This window comes from Atractosteus spatula, chromosome 13, assembly GCF_055471065.1.
Source record: "Atractosteus spatula isolate fAtrSpa1 chromosome 13, fAtrSpa1.hap1, whole genome shotgun sequence".
NCBI lineage: Eukaryota > Metazoa > Chordata > Actinopteri > Semionotiformes > Lepisosteidae > Atractosteus > Atractosteus spatula.
The window spans coordinates 28,553,349-28,575,431 of NC_142718.1; the positions used below are offsets into that span (position 1 = coordinate 28,553,349).

Below are 22,083 nucleotides of genomic sequence, written 5' to 3' on the forward strand. Positions count from 1 at the left end.
AAGTGAACCAGAGTGAAAGTGTTTAACGGAGTATTTAATACAACATCGGTTTGTGTTACATGGCAAATTGTTTGCCACGTATCCTGAAGACAAGCAACTTTCTAAAATAGCCTCACAATGCTGAAGAAGACGCATATCAGTTATACCTTTTGGCACAGCATGATGTTTGCTTATTGCCCATGCACATTGTGATCTTTAATCATGGCTTTTATCTTAAAGAAGCCTTCTTAAAGGCTATTTTTTAAGAATAACTAGCTCTCATCACAAAGATCAGAGTGAAAAATAAAACACAGTATGTATATATCCCAGTATCTTATAGTGGAAACTTCCCTTTAAATGTCAAATTCACTACTTTTAAAAATGTTTTGTTGTTTCCTTAACTTTGCTTCTTTCTGTTGTAACATTTTTGTGCAAATTAAACTTCTGTTTTGACAGACAATCTATTGACCATGTAAGCAACAGGGAGTGTGACCAGCAGATATTAAAAGTCAGCGAGAATTCTGTTACTTCTGGTTTGAACCATGGAGGTGAGTTTCTATTTCAGATTACATTGGATTCAGTTCAAGCAATTTAGATTTATTTGCAGCCTGTAATCTTATTTCACTTTAACTTAAACAATTTCTCTGAAACAGATTTCTCTGCTTCTGTTGTTGGCTACACAATTTATCGATAAAACTGGAAGTTGTTTGCTGTGCCTTTTCGGGATATTGCTATCATATTGTTAGTTGAAATGTAACAATCCTGAGAATCAGCATTTTAAACAAATATAGGTGTATTTTAGTCATGGTAAAACCTCTTTGGTGTAAAACTCACATTTTGTGATGGGGTAAATAATGGAATATCTAATTTTAGTATTTGATTTTTTTATGTGAGTTTCCCTCAAAATGCACTCTTTTTGATTACTTTCAGAAGACAGTGAGTCAAGTCCCACTGCAAAAACAGAAGACCAGCAAAGTACGAACGATGAAAGCAAGATTGATAATAACACAGAAGTGTGTGTATCTCTTCAAAGTACACCTGCTGACTCCTCCAATTCTCAGAATAAAAACACAAAGCCTGTAATGCATGATGTAGCCATACAATCATCAGATTTCAGCAGCAATGGGAGACTTGTCAAAGAGCAGTCAGATAAAGACGAAACCGAAGGGATCTGCAACACAAGGTCTTCACAAGATAAAGATATTGAGGGCCAAAATGCAATTAAATCATATGCTACGTCTTCTGCTGGAGTTCAAGATAGTTCTACTTTAACTGAACTCTGTTCAGCTGAACAAGGGGGATTAAAAAAGGATATGGCAACCTCCACCGAGGAATTAAGCCCAAGAGAAAGTGTAACAACATTACCTCAGGTGACAGAAGGGACATCTGAATGCCAAATAGTGGCAGCACAAAGTCCTCCAATTTATAAAAAGGATTCAGAACCTAAGCCAAAGCCTTCTAATGAGGTCACAAGAGAATATATACCAAAGGTTGGATTGACTACTTACAAAATTGTGCCACAAAAATCATTGGAAAAACTAAAATTCTTTGAGGTCCAGTTGACTTTGGAGGTCCCAGATGAGACTAAGGATCAGGGGCTATCTGTTAATTTTCCAGAGCATTCAGACATTCACTTACCGACCAAAGTGCCACAGGATTCAGTGGATTACAAAGCCACTGACTCAAATGGAATCCACAATTTCAAACCCAGTAGTGTATCTGAAGTAAACAGTAACCACACAGCTAATAATAACATAGCTCCTTTCTCACCTTCTCATGCAGCTCATGTAATTTGCAAAGGTACTTCAAAAGACAGCAAACCTTTATCTCCCTCAGAAATGGGCAACCTGCTGCCTTCCACATCGGCAGTAAAAGAAAAGAAAATTCCACCTGCAACTAAACCAAAACCTGGCTCTTTCCGCTTATCACAACACAAAAGAACACCTGGGGATTATGTAACTTCAGCAGCTATTAAAAATGTGAGTGCATGTTCTGGCTCTGGTCATAATGAGACTCTGAGGAGCCCTGGAAAAGAGAAGGATACATTGCCTGAAAAGCCGCTTGAAGTAGAAGATGAAAACTATTTTCCTCCACCCCCTCCTCCAGTACAGTTTGAAGAAGTATCAAGAGAAAGCTTTCAGGAAGAGGCTAAGCCTGCTAATAAGACTGTAGACATTCCAGCTTCTAAGTTCACAAGGCAGTTCAGTCTTCCCTCTAAAGAGCCAGCAGAGTTAAGTTTAGAGAAACTTAGGAGTTTTGCTGCTCCAAAACCTTATACTCCTAGCACCCCATCGCCCTTCGCTCTTGCTGTGTCTTCAGCAGTCAGGCGGACACAGTCCCTAAGCCGAAGGCCTGTTCCTACTGTTCATACCTTTCGAGGTTTACCAAGCTCAGCCTATCTTGGGATGTCAGCAGCTAAAGAACCTGGAAAAGCTTTACTGGATTCTTCTCTGGTGAGTTTTAAATGTGTTGTGTGTCTTGATAAGTTGAGAAAGTAGAGAATAATCTTCTGAATTTCAATACCACATTCTGTGTGAATAAAACAAAATCATGACTTTGGACTGTTAATTTGTCTCCAGATTTGTTCCTTTTCTCACAGTAGGTGATATTTAACTATTCTGTGTTAGATTGACTGTTTGAGTTACCCTCCCTTCCCTTTTCTGTTTGCTTGCTGTAAAACAGCCTGGGAGCAGCAATTGACTCCTTTTCTTCTGACCCTTTATTGTTAATTTTTCACATCATCTATGTTGCACTCCTGAATCTTATTTCTATTGCATGGAATGGACGTTATCACTGAACCAATTAAAATAATTGCACCTGTAATGTTTCATGGTCCCCAATCTGTGGACTCCCATTCCTTATTGTTTCAGCCTCAAGCTACATACAATAAATAGTTTTTTTGGGAAACTAATCTGATTATTTAGTAACAAATCTTACTAACCAATGTTCGGAAAACCTATCCAACCCAAAGAAACAGTTTGATTGTTGGAAGGGCTCTAGTGAAAATGACCAAGGGGATAGTGGAGAATTTTTACTTGAATTTAAGCTAAAGTTATTGAATAGCTAAGCTAAAGCTATTTACTATTTTTCATTTGATGTCCTGCTGTCAGGTTTTTAAAACGTATTTGAAAAGAGATTTACAATCTGTTATGTAAAAAACATTCTTTGAATTTTTTGTGATCGCAATTTTGTTATGAGGAATTTTAGATGCCTGGAAACGTGTATAGAATGACCTTGAGAAGGTCAACATTTTTTATGATAATAGTCATTTGATTCTGTGGGGAGCAGAATGTCGGTTAGAATAGCTGCCTACCAGTGCTGGAGCCCTGGGTTCAAATTCCGGACCTGGGGTGCTATCTGCTTGGTGTTTGTGTGTTCTGCACGTTTTCCTGTGGGTTTCCTGCTGGTGCTCTGGATTTCTTCCCAATCCAAAGTCATTCTAGAAGCTTAATTGAAACTGTCCCTGGTGTGAGTGTGTGTGTGTCTGTGTCTGCCCTGTGATGGACTGGTATCCTCTCCAGAGTAGATTTTTCCTCACCTCCTTTAGGCTAAGCTCCAACTCACCCACAACCCCTTATTTGATAAAGCAGTTAGAAAATGGATAGATGATTCTGTGGGTGGATTGACGGTTGGTTCTGTACTGATGCTTTCTGCATATTTATTTGAGGCAGCAACTGTGGCTTCTCACTTGAGGGAGAAGGTGAAATGTGGCATACTGAAAGCAAAATATGCATTTTGTGTAGCTAGGCACTGGGACCACATATTTTACTAGGGTCTGGTATCTCTAGAAGAAAGATAGAAAAAGTCAAAACAGCAATAAATTGGACTTCTAGTTTAATAAATATGTCCTTGTGGTGCAAGTATCACTTTCCATTTTAAGTCGTATCCTGTTATAAATTATTGGTTGCCCTATATGGCCATGCTTTTATTTGTGAGAGTTGTACTGAGTTGTACTGTGTACTCCAGTGGTAATGGATCAGTACAGTTCATTAATATAAAGATCAGCTAGAACACTGGAGTACATTAGGCTTTCTCTTATCTTAAGAATGTTGTTTTGGTGTTTTATGTTCAGCAAGTGTGTTTTCAATTTTTGTCTGCTCTTGCATAGCAAGAATGATTGATTTTCTTTTTTGGGGTATGAAGGAACGTGACCACCAGGACCGTAAAGAAGGAAAAATGAAATTGCCCGTGGAAGAGCACATCTGTAGGAGCGAAGACAATGGCATTCCTGTTTTAGCTTCACACCCAAGTGGCCAAGGCATGATCCACAAGACTTCACTGGAAGCTGTGCAGTCTGGAGATGTAGCCGCCAAACAGAAAAATGTAAGTGCGCATACTTCAGCAGGGGGAAAGAGGTTGTTGCAAATGTAAAACTGTAGCTTATATGTCCAAAATACATATAAGTTTTTGGTCGTGGTGCCATCTGCATACTGGTAGTGGTCCTAAAAGTTTTTTAACGGCACAGTGGTGGCAGTATAATCATATTCTAGTATGATTAGATTATACTATAGAATTAGTATAATCTAATCTGTTCTTATCTATTCACATTCTAGCACTTGACATGCTGACACCTCACTGCAGCTTCTGAATGTATGTCAAAGCATCCTGTGAGCAGAAAAACAAATCTGTCATTTTATAACATCTTCTTCTGTGGTCAACCTTGTGCATTCTGTGGCAGGGAGCCCTGTGACAAAGGCTGTAGTGTCAGTGGGATTGCTACTACTGTAGAGGCCGTTTGGAAGCGTTAAATAACATGTATAAAAGGTTGAGTAACGGCAGTCAGCAGCAGAACAGTTGAGGGAGAGAAAGAAGAGACACAGGGAGGTAACCTCAGCACTTGAGCGATGTGAGTTTACAGATTCCATGTGAGAGTTAATTAATTTTGTGAAACAATTATTATGACTAAAGCTGTGAATGCTCTGAAACTCTTAACAGTCCAAAAGTACATCTGTGTTTGGAATGGGTCATGTGTGAAAGCCCTATTAGCCGCAGACAGGGAGTTTCCACACCTTGCATACATACAAAAAAGTACACATACAGTTCGCAGATGTCACGGGCTGATAGTCAAAACTGACAGGTGGAAAATGGATCTATTGCCAGAATTGCTTTTTCCAGATGGCTGAGAACACCATTATATTCTGAACTGCCAGTTGCTGTACCTTTTGAGCTAATATTGAATGCATGTGAAAAACCAGTTGTGCATAATTGAAGTTGGTCTATATGCAATGCATAACATACCTGTTTCATGTTTTTTTTTCTTTAGGTTCCCAGTGTTTCAGATGCAGTGGCTGTTAATGGAGGCACAACAGCAGGTCACCCTGCTACACAAGTAGAGTAACTGTGTGTAGAACTATTCAGCCATCTTAGTGACGCAGCATGCAGAGTGATCAGAAGACACTACGTAATAGTCGACAGTATGAAAGAAAATGAAAGGTTGGATATGAGGTCCTAGTGGTGTAACTGCTGATTTTTTTAGCCATTTCTTTCTACGATGAAAATGTTTGGTGATAAAAATTATTACTAATTAAGTCTAATATTTTGCAAGAGTGCTTATTCTTTAAATTTTAAGAATTTGGTTCATGGAGAATTTATGCTCCATTGGGTTTTCTGGTTTTATAAATATATATGTAAAATTCAAATTTCAGGTCTTGTCTTAATATGACTGAAAATGTCCCTCTGTTATGTTGCCTTAATGTATTTTTGTTTCATTTAAATTATTAGGGTTAAATGTAAGTTGTAATTTTCTTCCACAAAAATATGTAGATTTTGAGATGGTCTGTTGGAGTGACATGAAGATATGGTACTGATTTATTCAAGTTCTTCAATAAATTTATATCCTTGAATTTTATTATTTTTGTATTTGATTATAATAAACCTGAAACTGCATATCTCTGAATGTACTTCCCAATCAATAACTGGTTTGTGTTTATATAGAAATAACCTCCTCAAAACACAGTTGTAAATTTCGTAATCTCAGCATTGTCATATTTGCATTATTAATCTTTGTACACAGTCACTGCCATTGATTATTACTTGAATTTTAGGCATTAAGAGAAACAGAGCTGCTGTCTAACTACAAACAAACATAACTACTATTCATGTTACTGCTTTGGTAATGTTCTGCTTTCCTCCTGAAGTTCTCTCAGCACTGACTTTAATTACACAATTAATCCTTTTTTGGATCAAGGCTGTGTGTTACCCTACTGACTATGTGAATATCATTTGGCTGTCCCAAATCGTGAGCCAGTAGCGACCCTTGATGTTCCCTGGGTGACTATGAAGCAGCATTGTGTGCGTGCGTCCTCCAGTTTCTCCAATTTGCAAATTAGGTTCAAATTCTAATGGAAAAAATGAACCAATAAATACTGTAAAAAAGGATACTTAAGGCTTTGGCTTTAACTCACCTGGTTGAGGAAATGACAGTACCAGATAGAGATCAATGGTGTCACGTCCCTCCTCACTTATTAGGAATGAGCCAGAGAGAAAGCTCTGCAGTGGCAAAGCTGAGATGCAGAGAGGGGTGCTAGAAGAGATCCATACACTGCTGTGTGCAGCAATGGAGCTTCTATGCATTGGAAAGTGAGAGGTTAGAATTTGACCTAATTCCAAACTACTGTTTAACTAAACACAGTGGAGAAAACCAACAGATTACGTTCCACCTATGATTTGAGTGTAAGTGTGTAATCTCTTAGGTCAGTATATAGGTGCAACAGTTTGGTTAACTAGCAAGTTTAGATTCTAAGTTGGTGAGTAAAAAAAATGGCATTTTAAAGTGAAAATTCAAGGTGGACATACTGTATAAAAGGAAATTCGCAATTAAAATGAAATTTGCAAAGCAGCGCAGTGATGAATCATTAGAGACTGCAGGTTGAGTCCTGTAATTCTGACGTCGCTGGTTTACTGCAAGTCTGATTCATGTCACTGTCCACGTCACTTGTGCATAAAGGCCAGGGTTGGCTTTCTGTGCAGGTCATTGAGAGATGTGCCAATCCTCCAATCAGTGCTAATTTTTCTGTGAGTCACTATGGAGCATATTAAGCATATTGAAACATGTCTGAGGACTATGACTGGGTAACATTTTTCTACCAGTGCAGTAACCAAATTTAAACTTTAACAATTAGTCTGAATAGTTATTGGTTTCAAACAGGGTTGGTATGATAAAAAAAGTAACTCGATATTCCAAAACAACAACAAAATTTGGGTTTCATTGATCTTTTAAAAGAGATGAACAATAGTGGACAGTATCCATTAGTACAATCCTTATGTGAATAAATGTCTTCTATTTCCTGGGAGGTGCATTCAAACATGTATGTATTCATATATAGGTATATAAGAAAATCTGTGTAGTGGGCTACATTACATTAATTAAGTAAGGATAAATTGTTGAAATCATGGTTCATGAACAGAATGAAATGGTGATTTTGAGGTGCTATCAAAACATTGTCAGCAATACTATACATCTTATTTGCCATGTTTATGGCTTTTCTAAATATAATCAATTGTTATATTTCCAGGGTTTTGTTCCTTTTGTGATGCCCTTTCAATTTTACAAATTGTAATGTACTATCATACAATATGAAGGTGAATATGTATTTTTATGCTTTTAACAATTTTTAATTTTTACAGTGCACTAAACTGTAAAATATGAAAAATAATAGTAACCAAATTTTGATGCATGTGTGTTTCTTTGTTTGCATGTTTGTATGTACTGTATTTTTTCCAAACTTTTTAAATTCAGTTTAGAAAAGGTCACTGTCATCAAGACAGTTTCATTAAAACGATTTAAACATAATCAGATATTAAGTGCTAGTGTTTAGGATTCTTGTTGTTTAGACTTCATATAATACTTAGAAATTGTTCTCCGTTTTCTTAAGAGGTCATATAAAAATCAATTTGTGCATATTTTTCACAAATGTCTTGGAAATTACAGTATATTCTGTATTATGGTATACATAAGAAAAACGTGGTTTGCTTTAGAATGTGCTCAAATTAGCATGGGTTGTTCAGCATCTCTCTACAATCAATGAGTGCTATTGTTCAGTGAAATATAATTGAGACAGCTCAAGGGTCTTTTCTCTGTTCATGTTTTCAGAAATGGTAGAAACGTAATTAGTGTTTTACCATGATTCAGCTTAGTATTCAAAGCTTAGATTGTGTGGTTGCTTTGGCTACCACTGGTTTCAAGAAGATGATGGTTTTCAGTATTTCATGTGGTTCCCTTCCTTTCTATTGTTTTAGCAGATAATAGTGTTGCAGTAGAATACTGTGTGCATAATTTAAGAAAACAGCCAGAGAACTGCTGAAGTACTGTTTTATGACATACATACAGTAAGAATAAAACAGATCTTTTTTTTTGCTTAAGCATTTTTTTCTGGTGGTTTATAAGCAATTAAAAGAAAACTAAAATTATCTGATTTAAAATTTTGCTCTGATCCATCTTAACACAGGGATAACAGACACATCTAAAAGTTAAGAAGCACTACAACATCCAGTGTATGTCAGTCCGCTGTTATGTTACAATGTAAAATGCATAAGGACAGTTTTTCAAACAACGTTTTCTATCCAAATACAAATCATCATGTTCTAGGTTTTTGATATATTTCTGAAGTTTCCAGTAAACACAACAATTCCTTTAATATTGAGAACAAAAGGTATTTCTTCACACAAAGGGTTGTGGGAGTATAGAAAAACCTACCAAGCCATGTTGTTGATGCTGATAACCCTGGCTTCCTTCAAGTAACACCTGGATGAGATTCTTGGATCAATTAACTACTAACAAACTGGTTAAATGGACTCCTTGCATCTGTGACAAAACTTATTTTATTTTAAGCAGATTGTTTTAACATAACAAAAGATACATTTTAAAGATACTGTATTATACTGTCGTGACATTAACTTTGCTTCTGGAAAGGATCAAACAAAAGATGTTAGGTTACAAACCAGAGGGGGCTTTTAACCCATCTAGCTCATTGAGTTTCTAGTAGATAAATAGGTCAGAAGGATCTCATCCAGCTGTTTCATGAAGAAAGCCAGGGTGACAGTTGTATTTGTATCCTCTGGTTGGGGTTTCACTATTCATTCAATGTTTGTCTGGGTAGACTTTGTAATTGCCTTTTAGGATATTCATTACCTGAATCAGGTGCCCTTATTATCTTTAATTTTAAAAACGAATAGATTCGGTTCCTGTAGTGTCATTGCGGGATATTAATTTAAGCACCGATTGCTTTTGTGTTTTCCAGAGCAGCAATGTGTTTTTTAATGCTATATATACATGTATAGTATAATTATATACACTACAAATTAAGTAGAGCAGTGGTCCTAAGACCACTAAAGATTCCTGTGGTACCAAATACATGCATTACCTTGAACTTTATCAAATACAATACTTGATCATTTGTAAATGTACTGTGCCATGTATTCATAAAAAAGTTAAACAAGGCCTGTTTTCTAAATCCATGTTGAATATTCCAAAGAATCCTATTATATGTGGATGATCCTCTATTTTAGTTCCATCTATTTTTCCTTACCTTACCAGAAGTAAGATTTAGTGCATTATAATTACTTGGGTCAGTTGTGTTGCCTTTTTTAAGGATGGCTATCATATTAGCAGTTTTTCTGCTAATAGGTGTTACCACTGTCCTGAGCTGGAAGAGTTTTGTAAATGGGCTATGAGTAACATCTCTTGTTTCCATACATTAAAAGGATAGAATATTATCAGGCTATGTAGATTTGTTCATTCTGATTTCTTCAGCATTAGTCAGTGTAGATATACAATATTCTGTCCTGCTTGCAGGTCACAATTATCTATGAAAGGATTTAAGGGACAAACTAACTTGATACTGAAGAGTGAAGGAATAAGCCTTATTATCTGTGTTTGATCTGCTGTATTTTAAGTTATTTCAAAAGGCATCAAGGAAATTACAGGGCATTTGCTAATACTGAAAAGTAACACAGAGTATGCACAATTAAGAACAGAGGTTTCTATAAAAAATTAATTGTACGTTGACATACCAACCACTTTCTAACAGCATTCTTCTTGTTGTACAAGTGGTTATAAGGACTGTAGGACCTTGTGGTTAACAAACACTTGCCTAGGAAAAATACAAAGATTTGTATTATTACTGTACTTGGGTATCCTTTGATCTTTGAAATGTAGAGTACTGAGAACATAGGACAGTGTATTTCCATTTTAATTGCTTGTACTTTTCCTCTCTTTACTGACCATAAAGAGGCCTCTTGGTAATGAAGCAGAATTGTAGAAACTATGGCAAGGTGCTGCATTGGTTTGCACTGATGTCTTGCTGGGGTTCAAATCCAGGCCTGGGGTGCTATCTGTGTAGAGTTTGTGTATTTTCCCTGTGTTCATGTGGGTTTCCTCCAGGTGTTCTAGTTTCCCACATGTCCAAAAACATACTGGAGGGTTAATTGGCTCTGGTGTGATTGAGTGCATGTTTGTGTCTGTGTGTGCCCTGTGATGGACTGGTGTCCCATCGGGGATGTGTCCTGGCTTGCCGGGATAGGATCCAGCTCCCTATACTGGAGAGAAGAATTTAGAAGATGGATTGAACATATGTATACAGTACAGTAGGTGCTCATAGTTAATTGTACAGTAACTATCTTAATTTCCTATCAGATCTTTCAAAAATTAAACATATACACAATACTCTAAAAAGTGTTGAGGTACTGTAATGTTGCAAAACCAAATACAACACACAAATCTCTGCAAGTTTATTTTGCTAAACTATAGGAACGTTATTCCCGGCTTCTTTGTAAAACAAATTGGCTGGTCTGTTATTAGCATTAAGAGTGACTGTGCAGCAGAATCACTTAATGCATGAATCCATCTGAACTTGATAGATCTGGTGCCATTTATTTGGGAAATGTGTGCCCAGCTCCTATGGGGGGTCAAAGCTACACATGGCAGATGGCACTGAATATTTCAGTGGTAGAGACAAGTACAGGACATTGCTGACGAAGGTGGACTGGTGATACCCACTCATCTGAGAACAATTCACGTGAGCACTGGAGCACAAGCCATCGTCCACACGTGTGGCTGTGATTGTGAGATTTCTGGCATCAGATTCTCAGGGTTTGTGTCATGCGACTAGTCCTGATGGTGGTTAGGGTATTCTGGATGTTAACCATACTGTAGGTTTTAATCAGTGGCAATTCCAAGTTGCTGTAATAGGACCCATAAGCAGCCGATAGCTCTCGCACAGCTGTGAGGCTGTAGAATATCCCAACGAATCTCCCTTTTTCATGCTTGCTTTGTTCTGTGGTCTTGTTGAGTGACGTGACTGCTACCATTAAAAAGGGCAAATAATGAGATTCCATTCCAAAGAGTCACAATCCAGTCTGTCCTTTTCAAAACAGATTTGGAAACCACATATGAAGATTTCCTACATTCTATGTGTAGAATATATTAAAAATATAATGCAATTGGAATTGTCAGTGTGGAGTTTATTTGCACAAAGCACTTTCATTGGATGAGTATGAATACATTGTTATGAAATATGGTAAATATATTAAAATTGCATGCAATATTCAGTGCTTAATTGTAATTTTTGTTTTTACTAGTGTGATAATATGACTTTCTGGAGAATTAATACAATGTACAGTATTTAAAACGAAAACCATAATTAAATCTTCGAGATAATTAACCTGTCAGGGACTTGAACTAATGGCTCCCTTTCCCAGCCATGCTTTTATTTTAAATCCCAGGAAGGTTGCGCATGACGTCATAAATGTCTAGCCACAAACACCTGTTAATACGAGCTGTATGGGTGAATCGGTTACTCAAAAAGATCTACCGGGAGAGACGTCAGGAACGCTACTGTGAAGCACAACCTATTCCAAGGAATTGCAGGTAGTGTTTTCAGATGAGCACTGTACTACTCGTTGTATAACTGTAGACTTTTTACAGCTGAGATAATCGAAAGAAACGCGAAAGTGTGACGATTGTAGAATGATGGAAAAAAGTTACTGTTTTCTAAACGTAAAAATATTAGCAGCTACTGTAAATCTCTGGTCCCGAGTTGTTACACAAGTATCGCTTACTTGCTATAACAGGGTGAAGAATGTTTCAGATTACTTGATGTAACACAAAGGATGCCATTTAAGGAGGTTCTTTAGTTGGTTAGTTTTAGTCAAAACGAACCAGAGGAATGCTCTCCGTTTCTGTGAAGGTTTGTATTTTAGACCTTAGGCTGTAGGTCGTATCACACTAGCGTTAGCAAAGCCACTCTGATTCGAATTCACATACGATTTGTCAGTTTATTGATACTCCGAAACAGTTTTGGGGCATTAAGTGGATGCAGCGTAAGCTTAGATCGATTTGAAAGCTTTAAAACCATATGGAGTAATAAATATTGAATGTTCTATTAATCTATATCTTTGAAAAGTAAATATGTATACTGTGCAGATATTAATTTATATAAATGTATATTTATGTAATAATGTAAAAGTATGCCTGAATTTAAGTTAAACTGTTGTGCAGTTCCTTTACTCTTTAAATTATTTTACGATTACATAGTGTAACAGAAAACAAATCTTTTAGTCTATGTTTCGTCTTGTGTCCTTGTTACCCTTATTTCAAATGTCGTGGAATTGTACCGTATGTGCTGTTTTAGTTATTTGCGGCTTTTATCGCATCATCAAATTCATAATACTCAATTTTGAATAATACATATACTGTACAGTATATCACTGGTTATAACCATAGTCTATAACAATGAGAAGCAAAACCAAAATTATTATATTAATTATTTTACCAAAATTATAAAACGGGTTACTTGAATTAAAGCAGTGTAAAAACGAAGTTATAAAGAGAGGTTATACTGTATACTTGAAACAGACACTGTACCTATAGAGGTCATTAGTTGAATTTTATTTGCTTTAATACATATTGTATTAAATATTTTTACTGTCATTTAAAATATATATTTATATCATTCAGCGGGGATTGCGGAAAGAGCTATACGTTAATAATTAAGAGCCGAATGATTCAAACATTTTAAAGTTCCTATCTGAAATACTTGAACAAAGATTACCAATGAATTGATTTCCTTTTGTGAAAAATAGTAAATAGTTCTGTCATAATTATAAAAATATATATTCTATTTAAAGTATATATATTCTTTTAAATAGTTATGCTTTCGAGATTATAAAGTACATTAACGTACAGTACAGTATTTGAAGATATCTCCTGCAGTTGGATAGGTCACGTACAGTAAAATGTACTGTATAGCATTATGGTGCTCCTTAGTATAGAATAAAATCATGAAATATAATCTTTTTAAAATTGACAGTAATGAAAACGTATAGTATAAAAATCTACTTGTCTTTCATATGTGACATACGTTGTCAGACTTTAATCCCTACCTTTGTGCTGAAAACTGAATCCTATTGTTGCCATCTCTTTGCGTACCAGATTAACATTTACTTTAAGCATGTGTGCCTACTGAGTAGTTTGCAAAACTTAAGTAACATGAGAATGTGTGAAAGGTCATCCAGCCCAACTTGTTCAGTTGTTTTCAGCTTGTTGCTTCAAAGAGCTCAACCAGACATTGCTTGAAAAATCCCATGGACTATATATCACAAACAGGGCAAAGTTTTACAGACACTCACTACCCTTTGAGTAAAGCAGAACTTTACCTCTTAATTTTTTGCTTGTCACCCTGTGTCTTGTTTCAGTATTGATTCTGGATTCATCATTGCTTTATCTTTGTCAATATTTTTTATTTGTACCAGATTTATAAGCATCTTGTATTCAACAACTTACTTAATACGTTAAAACACAGACCTGCCAATTTCATTTAAAAAAAATATTTCCACTTTGGCTTAGGGATTTGATCCTTTCACCCCATAGTTCTCTGATAAAGAAACCTTTAGCACGTTTTTAGAAGGTCATTCATTCTGTTGCCATTATAAATGTAGTTATGCCTCACTGAAAAGATAAATAATTCTGAGGTTTATTAGTACAGTAAGTTAATAAATTGGAATGCAGGTACTGTACATATAACGCTTAGTTTTTGCATTATTGATGTTGTGGTAGGTTAATAAGGTCTGTTCTGTGTTTTGGGCCCTTTATTGAAAAGCGTAAATATTATGGGTGCTTTCATGTTTGCAGTAGGTTGATATTAAATCTAGTCAGTTGAAATATTAGACTTCATTAGACATGGGGCTGGCTTATAGCCAGTCCTATTATTATAGTATTGCCAGGGGAATGCTGGTGTCAGTTTTGGAATTATTGTGGGTGGTTGTTCTCAACCTTAATAGTTCAAATATTAACTGCAGAGGCAGCACTGAAAAATATTAGTAGGTTTTGGAATGAAGCCAGGATGCAGGCAGTTTCTTTGAGTAATCAAAATAGCTTTGCTGAAACAATGTATTAAGATGCATTGGGAAACAGGGTTTGAAACTGCAAATATATATGCATTGATATACATGTCTGTTTCATTCAGATGAACATAAATGATGTAAACTGTTCAGAGGAGTGTATAATCTAGAAATGACTTATTATTCCATCTTTATAAATTGGGTTTGTGGTAATCCTGCTGACTTAGATAAGCACACCTAGTTTACTTTTTAAACAAAAAATGCCTTCCATTTAACATTTTAGAAAGTATGAATGAAACATTTTAGATGAATGAATTAAGAATCTCTGGTATTTGGTAAAGGCCAGCTTTGTAGTTAACTCTGTATTGACCTTTGTTCCATTTAAATCTACAGAGCAGACTTGTAGACCTTCAGCCTTATTTATTTTTTTCTTGATTATGAGGTAAGATGTGTATTGCAGCAAGACAATTTTAGCCCCATTTCTTGTAATAAAGAAAAACTCTTTATTGTTTGTGCCAACCTCTTCTCAATCTTTGTTCCATAACAGACGATTATAATAGGTCTTGAAAGATGTTGATTTCACAATGCAGCCCAGAGAAAGAAAACTGAGTGAAAATTAGAGCTGTGTTCTCAAAAGTTGGTATTCCAGTAAAATATTTAGAAAAAACAACTACTAGAAAAAATACATAATTGGAATCTTATGTTAGCCCTGGCAATATGCCTGTTTCAGAACATACCTGAATTTGTAATGTGGGAAAATGGTTTACACTCTACTTTATATAAGCCTAATAATTTTAACAGCACTTTGTTTTCCAATTATGGCGACCGACTTATCACAGCATGAAGAGGATTAAACATTTAAATTGATTAAAATTAAATTAACAGCAAAATAAATCTAAATTGTGTCTGTAAGAACATTTACAAAGGAGACTAACTTGGCAGTCAGTAGCTAATTGATCTAAGGATCTTATCCAGTGATGGCTAGTTTGCTCTTAATTTCTTCCTTAGCTATGATTAAAACCAGTATATTAGTCAGAAAGGAAAAGAACTTGTTAAGGAAAGTTCAGAAGGTGAACAGACCCTAATCTTTCCCACTTTTGCATACCTACAGTACAGTACAGTGTGTATAAATATGACTCTAGCTTGTCCACGTCTGCATTTCCTTTCGGATGATACCAGTCTGGCTTACCTGTGCAAGGGGCTGACTTTATCATGCAACTTACATCATACACCTGCCTGTGTTCTGTTTTACACATTGTATTAAATACAGTTCAACACCAATTATTTGGGGGGAGGGATTCAAACAGCCTTGTCCTCCTGGACAGGCGAGTTAAGTCAAAAAAGCAAGCTAATTTACGTGGTGCCATTGCTTCTTCTTAATTAGGGTTTAACTCTAATTTACACAATAATCAAAAAGATCAAAAGTAGGAACATCATATCATATAGTTCTAAAACCCATTTTCTCTCATCTCTGCCTGAGCTGCTGTGTATGTGGGTCTGATGGCGCAGAATGGCTGCTGTGAGTACTGCTCTTCGGTGGTGGATGAAGTGGCTCCTCTTTTTGTAAATTTCTCTAATAATGCAAATAATTATTAACTGTTAAAGAACAGAAAAGGTATTATGAGATTTAAAAAATAACCATTGAAACTGGTGTATAATGTTTTGATGTCCTGTTTTATAAAATAATTTTAAAGGTATATTTTAAAGTATTAACTTTTTTCTTCTATGTTAGATCTACATTTTGGAAAGTCTGTAGCTCTAGACACTCAAATTGTATGATGGCTACATAAAAGCTACTTAATTGTATAAGTAGTGGATTTTATGTTTAAAATTCTGTTGATTGCAAAAACCAGGAGACAAATCTTTGAATACATTTCTATGCAATTTCTTTGTCATGTTCTTTTATTTAAGGTATAGTGTTGTACAATACATGCAGGATCTTTGAAATTCAAATTCAATTGCTTTTGCAGTAATAGTAAATCTGTGCATTTTAAGTTCTCTACACTTCAGTGAAACACTAGTTGTCTACTAGTTGCATTCTTTTATACAGAACCTTTGTGGTAAATTGTATACATTCCTTGACTAAAACATGCTAACAGTGCTGGCAAGTGTTTTCAAGAGCCAAGACAATAGTCACATGTATAATACAAATACTGTACAGTAGGGTCTAAATATACTACATTAGTTATCATAATACAACATAATATTCTGTTTTGTGAACACAAGACAAACGCCCTTAAAGTCTTAATGCAGTAAGCCTTTATTGGATGAGTACATTGACAGTAGTGTACTACAGGTAATGGATCCCCATTACCTGTAAAGTGCTTTGAGTGGAGTGTCCAGAAAAGCTCTATATAAGTGTAAGCAATTATTAATTATTATTATTATATACAATAAATATATACATTTATTAGAGGTTTGGGCATTTTTAGTATCATTAATGGTAGATTTGCTTAATGTAGCATTGGCAATTAAAGCTGTGCTTTCACCTTTTTAAGTCCTTGTTTCATGAAGAATTGTTAGCTGCCTAAACCTCTTAGACCTGATTAATTACTGCGAGACGCCCAGATTCCCACTTACTCCTAGCATTTGGTTTAACATTGTGTGGATTTTTCACAGTTTAACTTGGTGAATTACCTGCCCTTGGATAGTGCCTTTCACCCCAAAGGGTCACTAAAGCCCTTCACAACCTGTGAGCCTGTGTGGCAAGTCACTGCCCCACTTCACTGCAGGTCAGGTGGAGAAGTCAGAAATGACCTCTCCCTTAACATAAGGGGGAATTTCATGTAGGCCAGACTGTGCAGGCCCCAAAGTGAAATGTCTCCAGGTCACCATGGTTGGGGCCCTTACACTTTACTGTGAACAGTGCAATCCCATCTTTAGTGACAAAGTAGTAGAGACCTACAGTAAGTTCAGCATCTAAAAGACTACAGCACAGCATCCTCAGTCACAATATTTGGAAATGTGTTTGGAAATTCTGATCCAAAGGGAACAGTGCCATCTGCTGCTCCACCACAGCCGCTTAGAATCCTGCTTTTCATTAGAGGTCTCCCTGTCAAGATCAGGCTATAATATGATACAGTAGCTGTGTGGTCAGATTCAAATGCATTTAAGCATAAATGTAATGGTTGTTCGATGTTTACATTCCACTTTAATTGTCTGGTGTCCAGTATCCAGTGTTGCATTTTGTCTAGTCATACTGATGCGTTTGTTTACTCTGCATGTAAATATTTGCATCGTTAGTTTGGCTGTCAACATCAATTACTTGTGTACTGTACATGTGCAGAGTGAATATAACTATTAAGCCTTTCACATGCTGCTTTCTATTTATGGTTTTTCTTGACCAGTTTAAAAGATTATGTAAGACACCCAATATGCATTGCCAGTGCTTTTTTTTTCACTTATACTGTTTGTATTTTATACTGTATATTTTTCCCTTTAAGAGAGCAAGTTATAAATGACAAATGAGAATTTATTGTACAAACTGAGTTTGAGACATTTCATAGGTGTGCTTGGCATGATCGTCAATGACTAACTTCTGTTGATGTCCGCGAGAAAACATTATGTTTATACAGTGGTGAAGTGTGTAAATAAGCCAATGAAATATAGTACATATTACAGTTTCACTCATGTGTTTGTCGCAGATAATCATTTGGGATGTTCTTCACAATCAACTCCCATGTTTTTATAATCTTTCGTGAACAGAGTTAAAAATTAATTATCGTAGTTGTTTGTTATGCATTAAATATGTCTGCACAACGTCTATACAAAATAGCTTGTATGGTTTTGCTCTCTTCTCTAGAGATAATATTGTAACACTTTGGGGTTCACGTGGGTGCCCTCTCCGCTGGTGCATCAGGTCGGCCCCCCACCGTCGGGGACTCGAACCCGGGTCTCCGGCGTCACTCAACAGGGACCCAGCCTCTTGAGCCAAAGGGAAATCTGAGTTCTCAAATTCTCTTCTTAATGTTAATGCAGTGTTAACAAGCAGATGTCAAATGTAGACTCTAGTTTGATAGCGTGTCTTCAGTGTTTGGGGTAAGGTTTCTGATATTATTGTTGTGCAAAAAACATATTTCTACTCCAGAGAAACTGCATACTGTATGTAGATGTACAGTATATAAGTCATACTGTATATTCCACATGACCACTTTTCTTAGGCTGGCTCCTATGAGCTTATGTTACTGTATGTTGAACACAGAAAGTGGAGAAATATATTTTTACTTCCCGGTGAAAACTAAAGATTTGGATGATTTGGTAATTGGTATGACCCCAGTTTTACTGTAACAGGATTTTGTTCTCCAGTAAATGAGGCTTTAGAACAGTTGAGTCCAGACCTGGTCCTAGAGAGCTGTGTCTGCGAAAATCAAGGTGTCTTCAAAGAGCTGGGGGCTGTTAAATTGCTCCACATTAATCAGTTACCAGCTGGTTTAGCTCTTTAAGCTCTGAGCTGGAATGTGCAGATACAGTACGTTGGCACTTCATGTCCAGGACTGGACACCACTGGCTTATAAGAAAAGATCCCCAAACAACATACTCATGAATTTATTATTTGATTCTCTGAACTCTCAACTTTTTTTTTTAAATCAGTGATTGCAAGGATGAAGTTGGTCTCAATAGTATCCCAGCCCAAATCAAATTACTGTAAAACCTTGTAAGGCCGTGTAATACCTAATTAAGCACACAGATGGTTCACAGATCTCTATTAAGCTGTGGTATTAGAAACATTTACGAATATTGAATAAAGTGAATCAGTTAACTTAGGGAGATGGTAAACATTTAATAGGAGTTTAAACAAGACATTTATTGAATATACAGTAAGTCCCAAATATTCACTGATGCTCTACAGCCCATTCATTTTGACTGCACTTGCACAGCTTGCACAGAACATGTTGCATTTCTGATATATTTTGGGCATATTTAGGACTATGCAGACAAAACGGGACAAAGCTTGCTTTATTTGTGTAGTCAGGTCAAGAAATCTGCATTCAATGTTTTTTTTTTTCTGCTGCACGCCTCTCGTTTGCCAAAATGTGAGGAGCTGTGACTACGGCCCCCTCAGTATCAGCAGGGGCACGGACCCTATTGCAGAAATCTCCAACTTTAGAAAATTAATCTTATTCTACACCAGAATTGCACTCGTTGCAATGATTCCTGAAAGAAAGATGATAATAAAATGATGTAAATATGCGGTGTTATTGCCATGTCCTTAACCTCCACCAGCACAAGTGAAATGAAACAAATTGCAACACATGACATGTGCCGCATTACAATTAAGTCAACTAACGAAATAAGAACATGACAAAACGCTGAAGTGTGTCTGATTTTGTACCCTCAGAATGTAATAGAATGACTAATCTTTTTTTTTAATTACAACTATTGAATAAGTCTCCCAGTCTCATGGGAGAAATATTGTGTGCTTGTGTCCTGGAAGGCCACGAAAATAAATGCAAAAAATATGTGTTATGTTCTTTTTTTTCCGTAAGTCGCTGAGGACTGCAGGGAACATGAGATGGATGGAAACTGGAAGGCAGCAGATGAAAGAGGAGAGGTATGGTGGAATGAAAGGATTTTAAAGCCTGTAGCGATTTTTATAACCTCTTTATCCCAAGTTTTTTTTTCCCACATTGTCACATTCAACTGATACTGTCCATTATGGCTAAAAATGTTTATGGATTAATTTACTTGGCATTTGGTGCAGAAATCCATAGTAATCTAAGGTAGGATGACTAAAGCAAATGTAAGATCAAGCAACAATCTTATTACATTTTAATCTTGTGCTGTACTTGAGAAAAACTTAACCAATAGTACTTCCTTATGATGTTAGTTTCTAGATACACCTGTTGATTTCATACAGTATATTCTATCCGCAGAATATAAAATCTTGGACAGAGCATATGACTGAGAAAATGAAATGAGGGTCATTTCTATTATTGTCATTTTGGACCCATTATTGAATTAGTCAATGAAAACATTACTTTGAATAATATTACCAAATTTTAAAAACTAATGAATCCATGAATGAACACGGATGAAAAGTAGCAGAATTGAGAGTGTATAGTGCATACTGTAGATGTGAATCCAAAATTAAGCCTTTTTGTTAGACACAGGAACCTCCAGTATAAATATTCACTGTAGGAAAAGAAAGCTTGCAAGTGTACCAAAATTTCAGTATGCTCCACAGTTAAGTCTTTTAACCTATCTCACCAAATCATTCATCCCATGGCATATGGATATTAGAAGCTCCTGAGATCCCTGGTACTTGTTTAATACACAGAACTATAGGTCCTGTTAGACAAGCCAGCCACTCTCTGTAGCACCGTTGATTCTCACCATCTAAACTGTAGCATCATTAGTATTAATTTCCTTGTTCAGAGTCAAAGCACAACTGCAGCATATGCAATCAGACCCAAGACTAATGCTAATGCCAAATGTGTGCTCACCACAATGAACATCAAACTTACAGTGCCAAAAGTCTGGTCCCCTGGTGCATTCTTAGTTTTCTGAATAACCTACAGTAGTAGAGTAATGCAGGTTACAATATTAAAATAGCAGGTTATGCCAACATTTGTCACCACATATGCCATAAAGCATTGCCCAAAGTTATTTTTTTTCCTCCTATACACAGTATACACTAACAGATCTTTCAGTAATTGTCTGCTGAGACACCTAAGATCCATTCTAATGCTGCACTGTAGAAATGCCTAACGCTACATCCTGCCATACCAAAATCTGCAAACTCTTCAGGTGATGTTTAATCTGTTTTGCACGCTTAATCTGGCAACATACTGTGTACTGTGAATTGAGAGTTGCAAACAAAGCAGTGTATCTATTGAGCTTATAGTTATTGTTTATAACATGTAATCATGTAAACATAATTATACAGGGCATAGTATTCATAAATGTTCTTAGTGCCCCTCTAAGTGAAGCAATTTCCTTTAGTTCATTAACATTTCTAAGTGTTCCATGTAACTTAGTGGAGAACTTAGAAGCCCACTTTGTCTGTCGCTGTTTTACAGCAATGTTTGTGCCATAATTTGATGTGTTGCTAGGATACCAGGGAAGCTGGTGTCTCCTTGGGGAATGATACTTTCTTTGTTTGAAAGTGGAGCCTGAAAGAAACCCACATTTTCCCAGAAAAAAAAGCTAAATAAAATTGAGTATTCTGTTTAGACAAGCATTTTTTTTTAATTACTTTTGGTAAAACTGGAAGTTTAAAAGCTATGAATTTCAATGCGAGTTAAAAATGAAGAGACTCAGACATGGCCCTATCAACTGGGCCATCAGCTAGCCTTACAAAAAGTAATTTTGGGCTAAATACACTTTGCAAAAATAAAATGATACTATTTAACTGAAGTACCTGGATGTTTTTGTGTTTTGCAGTAAATAGTTTCACAGAAGCAATGAAATGAAACATGCTGCTTAATTATACATTATGCAGTATATCACCCAAAAGATGCTGGTCTAATTTACTGCAATAAGTTTAGAAAAGGGCAATATGGTAGTGCAGCGCTTAGCATTTCTGCCTCACAGCACCGGGGCCCTGGATTCAGTTCTGGACCTGGGATGTTATCTGCGTGGAGTTTGCATGTTCTTCCCCTGTGTCATAGGTTTCTTTCCAGAAGCCGGAAACATTACTAGTAGGTTAATTGGCTTCTTGGTAAATTAACCCTCGTGTGAGTGTGTGTGTATTGGTGTTTGTGTCTGTGTCTGTCCCGCAGTAGACTGGCATGTACCCTGCCTTGCACATGTTGCTCGCTGTTAAGC

At 36.3% G+C, this 22,083-nt stretch overlaps 2 protein-coding genes across 7 annotated transcripts in view; both read left to right on the forward strand.

The window, feature by feature from the left end:
* cobll1b (cordon-bleu WH2 repeat protein like 1b) overlaps nt 1-5,862 on the forward strand; it is a 56,379-nt gene extending 50,517 nt beyond the window's left edge. For 4 of the 5 annotated variants that reach the window (XM_088931456.1, XM_088931460.1, XM_088931458.1 and 1 more), the window contains 4 exons: nt 436-527; nt 910-2,432; nt 4,123-4,302; nt 5,243-5,862. In XM_088931456.1, coding sequence (XP_088787582.1) covers nt 436-527; nt 910-2,432; nt 4,123-4,302; nt 5,243-5,317 — 1,870 coding nt within the window. In that variant the 3' untranslated portion in view covers nt 5,318-5,862. The remainder of the gene's footprint in view (nt 1-435; nt 528-909; nt 2,433-4,122; nt 4,303-5,242) is intronic. The other variant, XM_088931457.1, reaches the window with a different exon arrangement.
* Nucleotides 5,863-11,769: 5,907 nt separating this feature from the next.
* The window catches only part of grb14 (growth factor receptor-bound protein 14), an 80,331-nt gene continuing 70,017 nt past the window's right edge, over nt 11,770-22,083 (forward strand). For both annotated transcript variants that reach the window (XM_088931465.1, XM_088931463.1), the window contains exons 1-2: nt 11,770-11,845; nt 19,803-19,867. In XM_088931465.1, the coding sequence (XP_088787591.1) occupies nt 19,824-19,867 (44 nt within the window). In that variant the 5' untranslated portion in view covers nt 11,770-11,845; nt 19,803-19,823. The remainder of the gene's footprint in view (nt 11,846-19,802; nt 19,868-22,083) is intronic.